The sequence below is a fragment of the Pleurodeles waltl genome, chromosome 4_2 (assembly GCF_031143425.1).
Source record: "Pleurodeles waltl isolate 20211129_DDA chromosome 4_2, aPleWal1.hap1.20221129, whole genome shotgun sequence".
Lineage (NCBI taxonomy): Eukaryota > Metazoa > Chordata > Amphibia > Caudata > Salamandridae > Pleurodeles > Pleurodeles waltl.
In genome coordinates this window covers 386,008,381-386,025,571 of record NC_090443.1, presented here as the reverse complement: position 1 = coordinate 386,025,571, position 17,191 = coordinate 386,008,381, and the positions used below count along the sequence as shown (strand labels likewise).

At 47.0% G+C, this 17,191-nt stretch overlaps 1 protein-coding gene across 7 annotated transcripts in view; it reads left to right on the top strand.

Moving 5' to 3' along the window:
• The window catches only part of CARM1 (coactivator associated arginine methyltransferase 1), a 224,240-nt gene that overhangs the window by 177,469 nt on the left and 29,580 nt on the right, over positions 1-17,191 (top strand). For 3 of the 7 annotated variants that reach the window (XM_069231524.1, XM_069231522.1, XM_069231525.1), the window contains exons 13-14: positions 14,731-14,879; positions 15,377-15,454. In XM_069231524.1, coding sequence (XP_069087625.1) covers positions 14,731-14,879; positions 15,377-15,454 — 227 coding nt within the window. The remainder of the gene's footprint in view (positions 1-14,730; positions 14,880-15,376; positions 15,455-17,191) is intronic. The other 4 variants (XM_069231523.1, XM_069231526.1, XR_011202794.1 and 1 more) reach the window with 2 other exon arrangements.

The following is a 17,191-nucleotide window of genomic DNA, read 5'->3' as shown; positions in this document are numbered from 1 at the left end:
TTCTTAAAAAGTATTCCAACTTTTAGAAGCATAATGTCTAGCACAGATGTGAATGTGGTGGAACTCGACACCACACCTTACCTCCATCTACAGATGAGAGAGCTAAGGTCACTCTGTAAACTAAAGAAAATAGCAATGGGCCCCAAACCTACCAAAGTACAGCTCCAGGAGCTTTTGGCAGAGTTTGAAAAGGCCAACCCCTCTGAGGATGGCAACTCAGAGGATGAAGATAGTGACTTGGAGGGAAATTCCCCCCCTCCAGTCCTACTTAGGGAGAGCAGGGCTTCTCAAGCCCTGACTCCACAAATAATAGTCAGAGATGCTGGTTCCCTCACAGGAGGGACCAACAACTCTGAAATCACTGAGGATAACTCCAGTGAAGAGGACATCCAGTTAGCCAGGATGGCCAAAAGATTGGCTTTGGAAAGACAGATCCTAGCCATAGAGAGGGAAAGACAAGAGATGGGCCTAGGACCCATCAATGGTGGCAGCAACATAAATAGGGTCAGAGATTCTCCTGACATGTTGAAAATCCCCAAAGGGATTGTAACTAAATATGAAGATGGTGATGACATCACCAAATGGTTCACAGCTTTTGAGAGGGCTTGTGTAACCAGAAAAGTGAACAGATCTCACTGGGGTGCTCTCCTTTGGGAAATGTTCACAGGAAAGTGTAGGGATAGACTCCTCACACTCTCTGGACAAGATGCAGAATCTTATGACCTCATGAAGGGTACCCTGATTGAGGGCTTTGGATTCTCCACTGAGGAGTACAGGATTAGGTTCAGGGGGGCTCAAAAATCCTCGAGCCAGACCTGGGTTGACTTTGTTGACTACTCAGTGAAAACACTAGATGGTTGGATTCAAGGCAGTGGTGTAAGTAATTATGATGGGCTGTACAATTTATTTGTGAAAGAACACCTGTTAAGTAATTGTTTCAATGATAAACTGCATCAGCATCTGGTAGACCTAGGACCAATTTCTCCCCAAGAATTGGGAAAGAAGGCGGACCATTGGGTCAAGACAAGGGTGTCCAAGACTTCAACAGGGGGTGACCAAAAGAAAGGGGTCACAAAGACTCCCCAGCAGAAGGGTGATGAGACAACCAAAACTAAAAATAGTAAAGAGTCTTCTACAGGCCCCCAAAAACCTGCACAGGAGGGTGGGCCCAGAGCCTCTTCACAAAACAATGGGTACAAGGGTAAAAACTTTGATCCCAAAAAGGCCTGGTGTCATAGCTGTAAACAGCATGGACACCAAACTGGAGACAAGGCCTGTCCCAAGAAAGGTTCCACTCCAAACTCCCATCCAGGTAACACTGGTATGGCTAGTCTCCAAGTGGGATCAACAGTGTGCCCAGAGCAAATCAGGGTCCACACTGAAGCTACTCTAGTTTCTGAGGGTGGGGTGGATTTAGCCACACTAGCTGTCTGGCCGCCTAACATGCAAAAATACAGACAGCAACTCTTAATTAATGGGACTAGAATAGAGGGCCTGAGGGATACAGGTGCCAGTGTCACCATGGTGACAGAGAAACTGGTTTCCCCTGGCCAATACCTGACTGGAAAAACTTACACAGTCACCAACGCTGACAATCAGAGAAAAGTACATCCCATGGCAATGGTTACTTTAGAATGGGGAGGGGTCAATGGCCTGAAACAGGTGGTGGTCTCCTCAAATATCCCAGTGGACTGTCTGCTTGGAAATGACCTGGAGTCCTCAGCATGGGCTGAGGTAGAACTAAAAACCCATGCAGCAATGCTGGGTATCCCTGAACTGGTGTGTGTGAAAACAAGAGCACAATGCAAGGCACAGGGTGAAAAAGTAGAGCTGGAGTCTGGAAAAATGGCCCAACCTACCAAGAGAACAGGAAAGTCAGTTGGGAAACCAACTGCAACACAGCAAAAGAAAGGGAACCTCTCTTCTCAGGAAGAAGTTCTGCCCTCTGAGGGAACTGAGCCTTTGGAACTTGAACCTTATCAGGTTGAGCTCTTAGGCCCAGGGGGACCCTCAAGGGAAGAGCTGTGTAAGGGACAAGAAACCTGTCCCTCTCTTGAAGGCCTTAGGCAGCAAGCTGCTGAAGAGTCCAAAGGCAAGAAAAATGGAACACATAGGGTCTATTGGGAAGATGGGCTCCTGTACACTGAGGCCAGAGACCCCAAACCTGGTGCCACTAGGAGAGTGGTAGTGCCTCAGCTGTTCAGAGAGTTCATCCTAACATTGGCCCATGACATTCCCCTTGCTGGACATTTGGGACAAACCAAGACGTGGGAGAGGTTAGTCAACCACTTCTACTGGCCCAATATGTCCAACATGGTTAAGGAGTTTTGCCTCTCCTGCCCCACCTGTCAAGCCAGTGGTAAGACAGGTGGGCATCCAAAGGCCCCCCTCATTCCACTTCCTGTGGTGGGGGTGCCCTTTGAAAGAGTGGGTGTGGACATAGTTGGTCCACTGGAACCTCCCACAGCCTCAGGAAATATGTATATCCTGGTAGTAGTGGATCATGCTACCAGGTATCCTGAAGCTATTCCCCTTAGGTCGACTACTGCCCCTGCAGTAGCCAAGGCCCTCATTGGTATCTTTACCAGAGTGGGTTTCCCTAAGGAGGTGGTGTCTGACAGAGGTACCAACTTCATGTCAGCATACCTAAAGCACATGTGGAATGAGTGTGGAGTGACTTATAAATTCACTACACCTTACCATCCACAAACTAATGGCTTAGTTGAGAGATTCAACAAGACATTAAAGGGCATGATCATGGGGCTCCCAGAAAAACTCAAAAGGAGATGGGATGTCCTCCTGCCATGTCTGCTTTTCGCTTACAGGGAGGTACCACAGAAGGGAGTAGGGTTCTCACCCTTTGAACTTCTGTTTGGTCATCCTGTAAGGGGACCACTTGCCCTTGTTAAAGAAGGCTGGGAGAGACCTCTCCATGAGCCTAAACAGGACATAGTGGACTATGTACTTGGCCTTCGCTCTAGAATGGCAGAGTACATGGAAAAGGCAACCAAAAACCTTGAGGCCAGCCAACAACTCCAGAAGTTTTGGTATGACCAAAAGGCTGCACTGGTTGAGTTCCAACCAGGGCAGAAAGTCTGGGTTCTGGAGCCTGTGGCTCCCAGGGCACTCCAGGACAAATGGAGTGGCCCTTACCCAGTACTAGAGAGGAAGAGTCAGGTCACCTACTTGGTGGACCTGGGCACAAGCAGGAGCCCCAAAAGGGTGATCCATGTAAACCGCCTTAAGCTCTTCCACGACAGGGCTGATGTCAATCTGTTGATGGTAACAGATGAGGATCAGGAGGCAGAGAGTGAACCTCTCCCTGATCTTCTGTCATCAGACCCAAAAGATGGTACAGTAGATGGAGTGATCTACTCAGACACCCTCTCTGGCCAACAGCAAGCTGATTGTAGGAGAGTCCTACAACAGTTTCCTGAACTCTTCTCCTTAACCCCTGGTCAGACACACCTGTGTACCCATGATGTGGACACAGGAGACAGCATGCCTGTCAAGAACAAAATCTTTAGACAGTCTGACCATGTTAAGGAAAGCATCAAGGTGGAAGTCCACAAGATGCTGGAATTGGGAGTCATTGAGCGCTCTGACAGCCCCTGGGCTAGCCCAGTGGTCTTAGTCCCCAAACCTCACACCACAGATGGAAAGAAAGAGATGAGGTTTTGTGTGGACTACAGAGGGCTCAATTCTGTCACCAAGACAGATGCTCATCCAATTCCAAGAGCTGATGAGCTCATTGATAAATTAGGTGCTGCCAAATTTCTAAGTACCTTTGACTTAACAGCAGGGTACTGGCAAATAAAAATGGCACCTGGAGCAAAAGAAAAGACAGCATTCTCCACACCTGATGGGCATTATCAGTTTACTGTTATGCCCTTTGGTTTAAAGAATGCCCCTGCCACCTTCCAAAGGTTGGTGAATCAAGTCCTTGCTGGCTTGGAGTCCTTTAGCACAGCTTATCTTGATGATATTGCTGTCTTTAGCTCCACCTGGCAGGATCACCTGGTCCACCTGAGGAAGGTTTTGAAGGCTCTGCAATCTGCAGGCCTCTCTATCAAGGCATCCAAATGCCAGATAGGGCAGGGAACTGTGGTTTACTTGGGACACCTTGTAGGTGGAGGCCAAGTTCAACCACTCCAACCCAAGATCCAGACTATTCTGGACTGGGTAGCTCCAAAAACCCAGACTCAAGTCAGGGCATTCCTTGGCTTGACTGGGTACTACAGGAGGTTTGTGAAGGGGTATGGATCCATTGTGACAGCCCTCACTGAGCTCACCTCCAAGAAAATGCCCAAGAAAGTGAACTGGACTGTGGACTGCCAACAGGCCTTTGACACCCTGAAACAGGCAATGTGCTCAGCACCAGTTCTCAAAGCTCCAGATTATTCTAAGCAGTTCATTGTGCAGACTGATGCCTCTGAACATGGGATAGGGGCAGTTTTGTCCCAAACCAATGATGATGGCCTTGACCAACCTGTTGCTTTCATTAGCAGGAGGTTACTCCCCAGGGAGCAGCGTTGGAGTGCCATTGAGAGGGAGGCCTTTGCTGTGGTTTGGTCCCTGAAGAAGCTGAGACCATACCTCTTTGGGACTCACTTCCTAGTTCAAACTGACCACAGACCTCTCAAATGGCTGATGCAAATGAAAGGTGAAAATCCTAAACTGTTGAGGTGGTCCATCTCCCTACAGGGAATGGACTTTATAGTGGAACACAGACCTGGGACTGCCCATGCCAATGCAGATGGCCTTTCCAGGTTCTTCCACTTAGAAAATGAAGACTCTCTTGGGAAAGGTTAGTCTCATCCTCTTTCGTTTGGGGGGGGGTTGTGTAAGGAAATGCCTCCTTGGCATGGTTGCCCCCTGACTTTTTGCCTTTGCTGATGCTATGTTTACAATTGAAAGTGTGCTGAGGCCTGCTAACCAGGCCCCAGCACCAGTGTTCTTTCCCTAACCTGTACTTTTGTATCCACAATTGGCAGACCCTGGCATCCAGATAAGTCCCTTGTAACTGGTACTTCTAGTACCAAGGGCCCTGATGCCAAGGAAGGTCTCTAAGGGCTGCAGCATGTCTTATGCCACCCTGGAGACCTCTCACTCTGCACAGACACACTGCTTGCCAGCTTGTGTGTGCTAGTGAGGACAAAACGAGTAAGTCGACATGGCACTCCCCTCAGGGTGCCATGCCAGCCTCTCACTGCCTATGCAGTATAGGTAAGACACCCCTCTAGCAGGCCTTACAGCCCTAAGGCAGGGTGCACTATACCATAGGTGAGGGTACCAGTGCATGAGCATGGTACCCCTACAGTGTCTAAATAAAACCTTAGACATTGTAAGTGCAGGGTAGCCATAAGAGTATATGGTCTGGGAGTCTGTCAAACACGAACTCCACAGCACCATAATGGCTACACTGAAAACTGGGAAGTTTGGTATCAAACTTCTCAGCACAATAAATGCACACTGATGCCAGTGTACATTTTATTGTAAAATACACCACAGAGGGCACCTTAGAGGTGCCCCCTGAAACTTAACCGACTATCTGTGTAGGCTGACTAGTTTTAGCAGCCTGCCACAAACCGAGACATGTTGCTGGCCCCATGGGGAGAGTGCCTTTGTCACTCTGAGGCCAGTAACAAAGCCTGCACTGGGTGGAGATGCTAACACCTCTCCCAGGCAGGAATTGTCACACCTGGCGGTGAGCCTCAAAGGCTCACCTCCTTTGTGCCAACCCAGCAGGACACTCCAGCTAGTGGAGTTGCCCGCCCCCTCCGGCCAGGCCCCACTTTTGGCGGCAAGGCCGGAGAAAATAATGAGAATAACAAGGAGGAGTCACTGGCCAGTCAGGACAGCCCCTAAGGTGTCCTGAGCTGAGGTGACTCTAACTTTTAGAAATCCTCCATCTTGCAGATGGAGGATTCCCCCAATAGGGTTAGGATTGTGACCCCCTCCCCTTGGGAGGAGGCACAAAGAGGGTGTACCCACCCTCAGGGCTAGTAGCCATTGGCTACTAACCCCCCAGACCTAAACACGCCCTTAAATTTAGTATTTAAGGGCTACCCTGAACCCTAGAAAATTAGATTCCTGCAACAAGAAGAAGGACTGCCCAGCTGAAAACCCCTGCAGCGGAAGACCAGAAGACGACAACTGCCTTGGCTCCAGAAACTCACCGGCCTGTCTCCTGCCTTCCAAAGATCCTGCTCCAGCGACGCCTTCCGAAGGGACCAGCGACCTCGACATCCTCTGAGGACTGCCCCTGCTTCGAAAAGACAAGAAACTCCCGAGGACAGCGGACCTGCTCCAAGAAAAGCTGCAACTTTGTTTCCAGCGGCTTTAAAGAACCCTGCAAGCTCCCCGCAAAAGGCGTGAGACTTGCAACACTGCACCCGGCGACCCCGACTCGGCTGGTGGCGATCCAACACCTCAGGAGGGACCCCAGGACTACTCTAAGACTGTGAGTACAAAAACCTGTCCCCCCTGAGCCCCCACAGCGCCGCCTGCAGAGGGAATCCCGAGGCTTCCCCTGACCGCGACTCTTTGAACCTAAAGTCCCGACACCTGGGAGAGACCCTGCACCCGCAGCCCCCAGGACCTGAAGGACCGGACTTTCACTGGAGGAGTGACCCCCAGGAGTCCCTCTCCCTTGCCCAAGTGGAGGTTTCCCCGAGGAACCCCCCCCTTGCCTGCCTGCAGCGCTGAAGAGATCCCTAGATCTCCCATTGACTTCCATTACAAACCCGACGCTTGTTTCGACACTGCACCCGGCCGCCCCCGCGCTGCTGAGGGTGAAATTTCTGTGTGGACTTGTGTCCCCCCCGGTGCCCTACAAAACCCCCCTGGTCTGCCCTCCGAAGACGCGGGTACTTACCGGCAAGCAGACCGGAACCGGGGCACCCCCTTCTCTCCATTCTAGCCTATGTGTTTTGGGCACCACTTTGAACTCTGCACCTGACCGGCCCTGAGCTGCTGGTGTGGTGACTTTGGGGTTGCTCTGAACCCCCAACGGTGGGCTACCTTGGACCAAGAACTGAACCCTGTAAGTGTCTTACTTACCTGGTAAAACTAACAAATACTTACCTCCCCTAGGAACTGTGAAAATTGCACTAAGTGTCCACTTTTAAAACAGCTATTTGTCAAATACTTGAAAAGTATACATGCAATTTTGATGATTTGAAGTTCCTAAAGTACTTACCTGCAATACCTTTCGAATGAGCTATTACATGTAGAATTTGAACCTGTGGTTCTTAAAATAAACTAAGAAAAGATATTTTTCTATACAAAAACCTATTGGCTGGATTTGTCTCTGAGTGTGTGTACCTCATTTATTGTCTATGTGTATGTACAACAAATGCTTAACACTACTCCTTGGATAAGCCTACTGCTCGACCACACTACCACAAAATAGAGCATTAGTATTATCTATTTTTACCGCTATTTTACCTCTAAGGGGAACCCTTGGACTCTGTGCATGCTATTCCTTACTTTGAAATAGCACATACAGAGCCAACTTCCTACAGCAGGCCTTTCTGAAGTAAGGCGAACATGGACACTTAAGAAGTTATATTGGAAAAAGTGCTCCTGGGTCCCCGCAGGCGGGTGGGGAATATTCAGCGCTTATGACTATCATGGAAATACCCCTACAAGAGAACTGGAGTTACAGGTAATAAACTATACCTTTCCCTTTAAGGCTCCATGAGCTTTCACCACACGTTGTGCATTGTACTGGCAGCTGCCTCCCAGAGTCGTTTTATTTTGTGGCACATGAGAGAAGGATCCCACAGATATGCACATCTTTTATTACACAAACTTTTCTTAAAAATCCATTTTTTTTTACAGCTTAAACGTCTCACCTAACTTCTACTGGAGTGAACCTATTTTTATTGTCTCGTAGGATTTTTCCTGTGAGAATGCTTTCACTTTTTGTTGTGGCCCTCATGTGGCAGGAAAAAAGTAGCCACTGGCCCCACACAAAGTATGTGTGGTTTGACTGTGTGAAGAATGAGTTTTGCCACTGAAAAAGGAATACTAACAGACTAGGAAGGTTTCTGGCTGAGTGGGCAACTAGAGGATATGAGAGCCAATGCGGAGATGAATAAAAGTACTAAAGTCCTCCAGCCATTGCACCTCAATGGATCCAACACCTTGTGAAGACTTCCCTAGAGGGCGATGTAGTGAAAGGTTAGAGGATGTCTGAAATATCCATATCATTCTTGTCTACACTGTCCTTGCCCCATTATCTTCAATGTTTAAGGCTGGATCAGCATCCGGGATAACTCTGCTTTGCCAGTACAGGTTGTCTAAGACTTCAGTGTCGGAACTCTTGATCAACCTCTTGTTATTCTCCATTACAAGGGAATCAACTGACCGTGACAGTCACCTTGACCATAGACATCAATGTAGCATATGACAGCAACACCATTGCAAACTATAGAGACTTTCTATGGTCATGTCAGCATCTGCTGCCACGTCCATACAGTCTAAACACTGGATGTCACCACTAAGCTCTCCAAGGCTGGAATCTCCTTGACGTTGCTGAGATAGTGAGATTTTCAATGACTCCCTTCACACCAATACCTAAGAATTGGCTAAGACTTACTCCCTTCTTTATTTTGGTTAACGGCCCATTTCATGTTCCTTTGTATCCTATAACAAAGCATTGTCACCACCACAAATAGTTTCCAGACTGATATCTATGTCTCCAATTAGAAGAATACTGGTGGCTCCCCCCAGTTTCTCATTTGACAGTGTCTTCTAAGTCTTCAGCATCTCCTCAGTGGAGTCCACACACTCTGTACAGAATAGAAGATGCAAGTCTTCTTAAAGCTGTACATCAGGCTTCCAGGCAGTTGATTCCCTTATGGCTTCTGTTCCATTTCCTGCAGCATCTTCTACAATACCTGCTTGTGTAACATTAACACACCGTCCATAACATGCTTGTTAGGGGAATGACTAAATTAAACATTTTGTTTGAAAGCACCCCAAACTGTAGTTTCCATCATAGTAGAAACTTGAAATGGTGAACCTCCCATTTTCAGGTATGCTCCTATCGAAAGAGGAAATTAATAAAATGGAAATGTAGGTGGAGACTTTGAAGACCATTGGCTTTCTAGACAAGACCTTAAAATAGCAGTACAAATCGAGACAGTATTACCTCCAAAGGGTTCTGTCCCCTTGCTAACAGCAAGGCCAGAGTACCTTTCCCAGCAAAACCTTTTGAAGACCAAATCAACACCTTTAACATAGACCTTCAGATACATCTGGAAGGTGCTCCTTGGTAATTACAGTGTTAACAGTGCCATTTTCTTTTCCCTTATCCCAGCCCCCACCGTCCTCCAATTGCCACTCCAGTGGGGTAGCAGTATGTCAACACTTGGAAGAATAGGAGTTAATTACATTAGGCAGGTGGGTACTACATATTATGGTTCATGGGGATTCTCTACGATCCCGACGCCCATGCGCAATGGAAGCAAAGAGGAGGAGTCCCTCGGTCTCGTGACTCGAAAGACTTCTTCGAAGAAAAACAACTTGTAACACTCCGACCCAACACCAGATGGCGGACTGTGCACAACATGTGAATCTGCAGCGACCAATGCCACGAACAGATGTACACTGGGTAAGTGACATTTTCAATCTCCATCATGAGGAAGAAAATGTCTTAACTAAAGAAAAGTGCCATCAAATTGGTACCATTACCATGGGGCGTGGTGTTTTCTTATGGTACTTCTGAGTTCATAAGAAAGATCTAGTGTTGGAGTTCAGGCTGATTTTAGAACTGTACCTCACCAAGTACATCAGAAGATAAGAGTTTTGGATGCTGGCTTTGCATCAGATTTATTGGGTTTTGAAGAAAGAACCAGGCGTGTGTGTGTGTGTGTGTGTGTGTGTGTGTGTGTGTGTGTGTGTGTGTGTGTGAGAGACCTGCAGAATGCTTACTTTCACGTCCCAATATCAAAACATAAAGCATAGTAGGAAATATCCAACACTTGTGGTCATACTCCGACTTTTAGTGGCTGACATCTAAGAAAATATGGACCATTAGTTTATGTAGGAAGTTGGCTCTGTATGTGCTATTTCAAAGTAAGGAATAGCATGCACAGAGTCAGAGGGTTCCCCTTAGAGGTAAAATAGTGGTAAAAAGAGATAATACTAATGCTCTATTTTGTGGTAGTGTGGTCGAGCAGTAGGCTTATCCAAGGAGTAGTGTTAAGCATTTGTTGTACATACACATAGGCAATAAATGAGGTACACACACTCAGACAAATCCAGCCAATAGGTTTTGTTATAGAAAAATATATTTTCTTAGTTTATTTTAAGAACCCCAGGTTAAAATTTGACATGTAATAGCTCATTTGAAAGGTATTGCAGGTAAGTACTCTAGGAACTTTGAATCATTACTTTAGCATGTATACTTTTCACATAAAACACAATAAGCTGTTTTAAAAGTGGACACTTAGTGCAATTTTCACAGTTCCTGGGGGAGGTAAGTTATTGTTAGTTTTCACAGGTAAGTAAGTCACTTACAGTTTTCAGTTTTTGGTCCAAGGTAGCCCACCGTTGGGGGTTCAGAGCAACCCCAAAGTTATCACACCAGCAGCTCAGGGCCGGTCAGGTGCAAAGGTCAAAGAGGTGCCCAAAACACATAGGCTTCAATGGAGAGAAGGGGGTGCCCCGGTTCCAGTCTGCCAGCAGGTAAGTACCCGCGTCTTCGGAGGGCAGACCAGGGGGGTTTTGTAGGGCACCGGGGGGGGACACAAAGTAGCACAGAAAGTACACCCTCAGCAGCGCGGGGGCGGCCGGGTGCAGTGTGCAAACACGCGTCTGGTTTCATTCAGTTTTCAATGGGAGACCAAGGGGTCTCTTCAGCGATGCAGGCAAGGGGGGGGCTCCTCGGGGTAGCCACCACCTGGGCAAGGGAGAGGGCCTCCTGGGGGTCACTCCTGCCCAGAAGTTCAGTTTCTTTAGGGGCTGGGGGTTGCGGGTGCAGGGTCTTTTCCAGCCGTCGGGAAATGGAGTTCAGACAGTCGCGGTCAGGGGGAGCCTGGGGATTCCCTCTGCAGGCGTCGCTGTGGGGGCTCAGGGGGGGCAACTTTGGTTACTCAGTCGTAGAGTCGCTGGAGGGTCCTCCCTGAGTTGGTTGTTCTCCACCAGTCGAGTCAGGGTCGCCGGGTGCAGTGTTGCAAGTCTCACGCTTCTTGCGGGGAGTTGCAGGGGTCTTTAAATCTGCTCCTTGTAACAAAGTTGCAGTTCTTTTGGAGCAGGGCCGCTGTCCTCGGGAGTTTCTGGTCTTTTTCGAAGCAGGGCAGTCCTCAGAGGATTCAGAGGTCGCTGGTCCCTTGGAAAGCGTAGCTGGAGCAGGTTCTTTGGAAGGCAGAAGACAGGCCGGTAAGTATGGGGCCAAGGCAGTTGGTGTCTTCTGTTCTTCCTCTGCAGGGGTTTGTCAGCTCGGCAGTCCTTCTTCTTGTAGTTGCAGGAATCTAATTTTCTAGGTTCAGGGAAGCCCTTAAATACTAAATTTAAGGGCGTGTTTGGGGGGTTAGTAGCCAATGGCTACTAGCTCTGAGGGTGAGTACACCCTCTTTGTGCCTCCTCCCAAGGGAGGGGGTCACATCCCTAATCCTATTGGGGGAATCCTCCATCTGCAAGATGGAGGATTTCTAAAAGTTAGTCACCTCAGCTCAGGACACCTTATGGGCCGTCCTGACTGGCCAGTGACTCCTCCTTGTGGTTTTCTTTGTTTCCTCCAGCCTTGCCGCCAAAAGTGGGGGCCGTGGCCGGAGGGGGCGGGCAACTCCACTAAGCTGGAGTGTCCTGCTGTGCTGTGACAAAGGGGTGAGCCTTTGAGGCTCACCGCCAGGTGTTACAGCTCCTGCCTGGGGGAGGTGTTAGCATCTCCACCCAGTGCAGGCTTTGTTACTGGCCTCAGAGTGACAAAGGCACTCTCCCCATGGGGCCAGCAACATGTCTCTAGTGTGGCAGGCTGCTGGAACCAGTCAGCCTACACAGATAGTCGGTTAAGTTTCAGGGGGCACCTCTAAGGTGCCCTCTGTGGTGTATTTGACAATAAAATGTACACTGGCATCAGTGTGCATTTATTGTGCTGAGAAGTTTGATACCAAACTTCCCAGTTTTCAGTGTAGCCATTATGGTGCTGTGGAGTTCGTGTAAAACAGACTCCCAGACCATATACTGTACCATATAGTGTGTGTTCCTCATTTATTGCCTGTGTGTATGTACAACAAATGCTTAACACTACTCCTTGGATAAGCCTACTGCTCGACCACACTACCACAAAATAGAGCATTAGTATTCTCTTTTTGCCACTATCTTACCTCTAAGGGGAACCCTTGGACTCTGTGCATACTATTCCTTACTTTGAAATAGTGCACACAGAGCCAACTTCCTACTGGAACCATGCACACTTTTCCAATAGGGTTCCCAAAGTTATCAGCATTCCAGATAAATCGAACAAAAACCTTGTTTGTCTTCTTTCCAAATCCATCAGCATCTGCAGAAGACTCTACATTCATTTAATGCAAGAAGGGTACTGTGATTCCTCTTAGAAAAAAAAATAATAACTTAACTAATAGACCTCGTTAGATTTCCTAACTATGGTCGTGTTTGATAGGGCCAGGCCATGTCCAAAGAACATATTGCCAGGTTGTTGAGTATCCTGTCATTATGTAGTACCAGCTTCAGGGAGATACGACTGGTGTGGCCAGCATGGCGTGCCAAGCAGCTGGGGGGGGGGGGAAGTGATGGAGGGGCGTTGCATTTCAAAATATCTTCCAAGCTTAAATGCAACTGCTTTTTCTTTGGATGGCCAGACATTTTCAAGCAATAATATAAATGTCAGAAGGCTCTCGTTGTTAATGCATTTACTGGGGAGATTGTGGGTTTGGCTTGTTAATGTGCCTGCTGAAAGCACAACTTGTATCTAGCAGATCACAGATTTGTATTTTATGTAGCTAGCCAAGTGGATTACTGGTTGTGTCAAAGATTTTCTTGCTTGCAGTTCATAAGTTGCAATCATTTTAATGTAGCACAGTGAGCTATGTACCAGCAGCAAAGAACTGCATGCAAACTGGAAGGCACAGGTTTGGAACCATATTGCTTTTTCCCCAAAATTGTTTGCTTGTCTAAGTTTGCCAGAAAGGGTTGCATAGGGTAGTAATTTATTCTTATTTATGCAGTCTACCCCAACCACTGTTGCATTTTAAATCCTGACTTTGTGTTATTCCAGACCAAGCACCCTTAACCTGCAGTGCCTACCTTGATGGGTGACATGTGATTCCTACACTTTGTAGTCCTTATCTTAACTAACAGTTCCTAAAGATGGATTAAAACACATGTAAGATTCATTGTGTTTCTGTAATGTGCGTAATGTAAAGTATTCCAACCCTTAACATTAAGATGGGTAGAATTATAAAATATATTAAACGTGAGAGTGGGCTTAAAACAATCAAGGGACACTATTGGAGTGTGCTATAGGGGAAAATGGAGAATGAGGTAATTGAGGTGGGGCACCAACAAATTGTCTCAAAAGGTGCCACTAGTGCTAAAAGCCATCCATGTCTTTGTCACCAGAACTATAAAACTACTCCCAGAAAGATAAAGCACTGATTCCACTAGAGTCAAGGCAGCCCCCACAGCTTGGCACACAATGTTCCACTGGCTGACATTGCAAATCTGCCATGTGGAGATCAGTGCATACTTTTGCAAGGCTCTGCTGCCTAGATCCAGATACAATGGTTGGCGCTAATGTTTCCTACAACACTTTGAGAAATATCTTTAGTTGACAACATTGTATTCTTAATTAGGCCCAGTAGCTCAGATAACTTCTGTTTTGTCTACCTGAGAGCTGCAGTGCCACTTTGGCTTAGTGCTTCCTGTTGTATTCTAATTTTTGACGATTAATGAAGTTCCTGCAGTGCTGAAGAAATTATTTCTTGTAGTTCTGGTTCTGCCTCCTAGGTATCTTCATAAAAGACCTGCCACTATCCCTGGCTATTTTCTTTGGCATTTGAAATTGTAACTGCCCATTTCTCATACTAGATTCTTTCTTTTTTGGCTGCCGAAATGGAGAATTGAACCTGGGATGCAGCTGCCAGTGCAATGTTCCATGGGTAATGAAGCTCCTGGAACCTTAGAGGGACAGGAATTTTATTTTCACAGTTTTCCAGCTTTCCAGTGAAAGCATTGTAGGCAGCAGTTCACCACAGTTGTGCACAGTTTTCAGCATTTTGCACATCAAATGCTAGAATGCAGTCTTGAAATAGTTTTTTCTGGTGTCTGACAGTCTATATTTTTGTAAAACCTTGCCTTGGATAGGTTTCTGAAGGGTTCCTCATCATACGGACATGCAGACAATAGCACCTTGTATCTGTATAATTCAGTGGACAAATGTATTGAAATGAAGTGTTCCAAGGTCCGTGCATGCAGCGGGAAATTATTCTAACAGTTATGACTTCAATGAAGATACCTGCGATGCAATACCAGGACTACAAGTAAGTTACACGTTCTTTTGTGCTTGTGCCTGCTGTAGTTGAATTAAGGAATCACCTTTGATTAATTCCCATATCTTTGTGAAAATCTGCCATTGCCATTTCAAAATTAGTTTGAGCATTTTAGGTTGATGTAGTGGGCAAGGGGTACATGCAGGAGGTACCTGTGCGTAGAATGGGAACACACCTTTAGTAATGGTGGTCTTTTTTTCTGTTCCAGATACACAGGGACCAGCCCATCTCCTCCTCCAGGCTCTCACTATACCTCCCCATCAGAGACCATGTGGAACACAGCCAACGCCTACAATATGAGCACGGGAATGGTGGTCACTGGTACTGTACCATCCTCATCGTTTGCGGGCCAATCTGGTGGGTTTTTGCCTCATGATTACACAGTTAAATTCCATGCTAGAGCCCAGTGTCTCCCTCCGACAGTGACAGGCAAAGGGGAAAATAATTTTTGTAGGAGGACATGGTAACAGCTAATGTCTCACCACTTAGGGGATTGCTACTAAACGTTGAGAGCCCTAATTTCCACGTTGAGTCTCCATGCACCACATTTCTCACACCAGAATACCTTTAAGAAGCTGCTGTGATCTCTGCTTTGCAGGCAGCACATTTTTGCATGTTGTGTTATAATGTGCAGGGGATTCCACCATCAGAAGCCGTTTTTTTAAATAGATCTGTGGGGACAGTGGTAGGGGAGCAAAAGAGGCAGGCTTCCAGTAGATATTTAATGGTTTCAGGCAAAGTTAAAGTTTGTATATCTATGTGTGCATAGGGTAGCATGTTCTTCTCACCATGTTTGGTTATCTCCTTGCCCTGAGATTCTATAGCAGTAAGCTGTTCTTTTTTCCTACATTCAGGGATGCCCACTGCCTATGACCTCAGTGGTGTGATGGGAGGTGGCTCCACCATTGGACACAACAATCTGATTCCTTTAGGTGAGTATCATTGGTGGGACTCTATAATGAAATTATCTTCTACTCCTAGACTTGACGTGTATGTATTAATCTGTGCAGTTCTGAAATCATCTTCTTGAGGGGTGTGGTTTAATCTACTCTGATTATTTCAGGATTGGAAGCAGTCTACAAATCAATAACTATTACTATCAGGGTATGGGCAACTTCTATTACCAGACAAGTCTTAAAACCCTCCCTTTATGAATGCTGTATACAAACTCCTCTGTGTTGTCCCTCCTTATGACTACACCACCTGAGAGCAAGTTTGATATTACTACTTCCCGTTGTTGCTTTCCCAATTCTGGATCATGCTGCTTCCTTGTGGTTAATTATTGGTCCTTCAGCTGTGCATAATTTACCCTCCCTGTCTGCATGCAAAGCTGTCTGTCCACTCTATCCGGTGCCCTTGGTCTCTGAGGCTGTGTACTTCCACTTCAGTTCTCCATGAGGTTGCTCCACCACTCTGCCAGCCCTATTGATCTGTGCATGTCTGTCAGGCTATCTGCTTCCTTATTGTCTTTGTTGATGTGAGGCTTTATGCCCCCTCTCCTGCTGTAGGAAGCTGGCCCTTTATGTCAGAACCGTGTAAAGTGTCCAAGGGTTCCCCAGTGAGTGGACGGGGCTTGCTGTGCAATCCCAAAGTGCTCTATTTGGAGGTAGTTTGGTCGCGTAGCTTTAGGCTTAACACAGAAGAGTGCGATACATCCACAAATATACACAATTCAGTAAATGAGACACACAACTCAAAAAGAAGATCCACACCAATTTATTTAAAAAAAAAAAAAAAAGCAAGTATCTTTATATGTTTAGTCATCAGTGAAATTATTCAGGTAAGTTTTTAAATGGGAATTCTTTTCACTTTAAAAAGTGGACAGTGCAATTTGAGTTCTGCAGTGTAATCCTATGAGAAGAAAAACAAGTTCTGCAAACAGGTAGCGTACAGCAACTTGCAAAACCAATCTCCAGAAGTTAAGGTGAGTAGTGGGCAAGGTCCAAGGCAGCACATGTAGTACACCACCAGTGGCACAGAGGCGGCTGGGTGCAGGGTGCAAAACAGTGTTGGGTGCCCAATGAATTTCAATTGAGATTGGTCACTGTGAAAAGAGACTGCAGGCTCTGGCCAGAAGGCCAGTGTGGCTGAACCAACCGCAGGGCTCAGGCCTCACGATGCCCTGACACAGGTAGGCACTTTTGGGCCTCTTCTCCATGGCTCATGGACGATGAGTGCAGAGGTGTTGTTAGGTGCTGGGTTTTCCATACTAGAGCAGTTGCAGTAGAGGGGGGCTGTGTGCAGGGGGTCAGGGAGTCCAGGAGGGGTGAAACCCTGATGGACTTGCACTCTGGAGGGCTGGGGAACCTTGTTAGGTACTGGTAGTCAATTTCAACTCCGGTTGAAGACGGCGGTTGCAGTGGTGGCTCTAGGCAGTTCCAGGGGCTTAAGAGTCCATTCTTTGAAGTTTGCTGGAGGACAGAGACTTTTTCAAGAGCAGGAAGTCCTCCAGGGTTTCTGGAGAGACCGCTGCAGGGCGAGTTGACTTGCTGCAGATTTTCAAGGGATGCAGACAGGCCGGTGGGGTTGTTAACAGGTCAGCTGCTTCTTTTCTCCTCTTCTGCTTTTGTGGCTCTTCAGGGTCCTTGACCTTAGGTTTTCAGGATCTGCCTCTATTGTGCTAGGAGCTTCCCTAAATATTGATTTTAGTGGTGTTAGGGGTGTGTAGG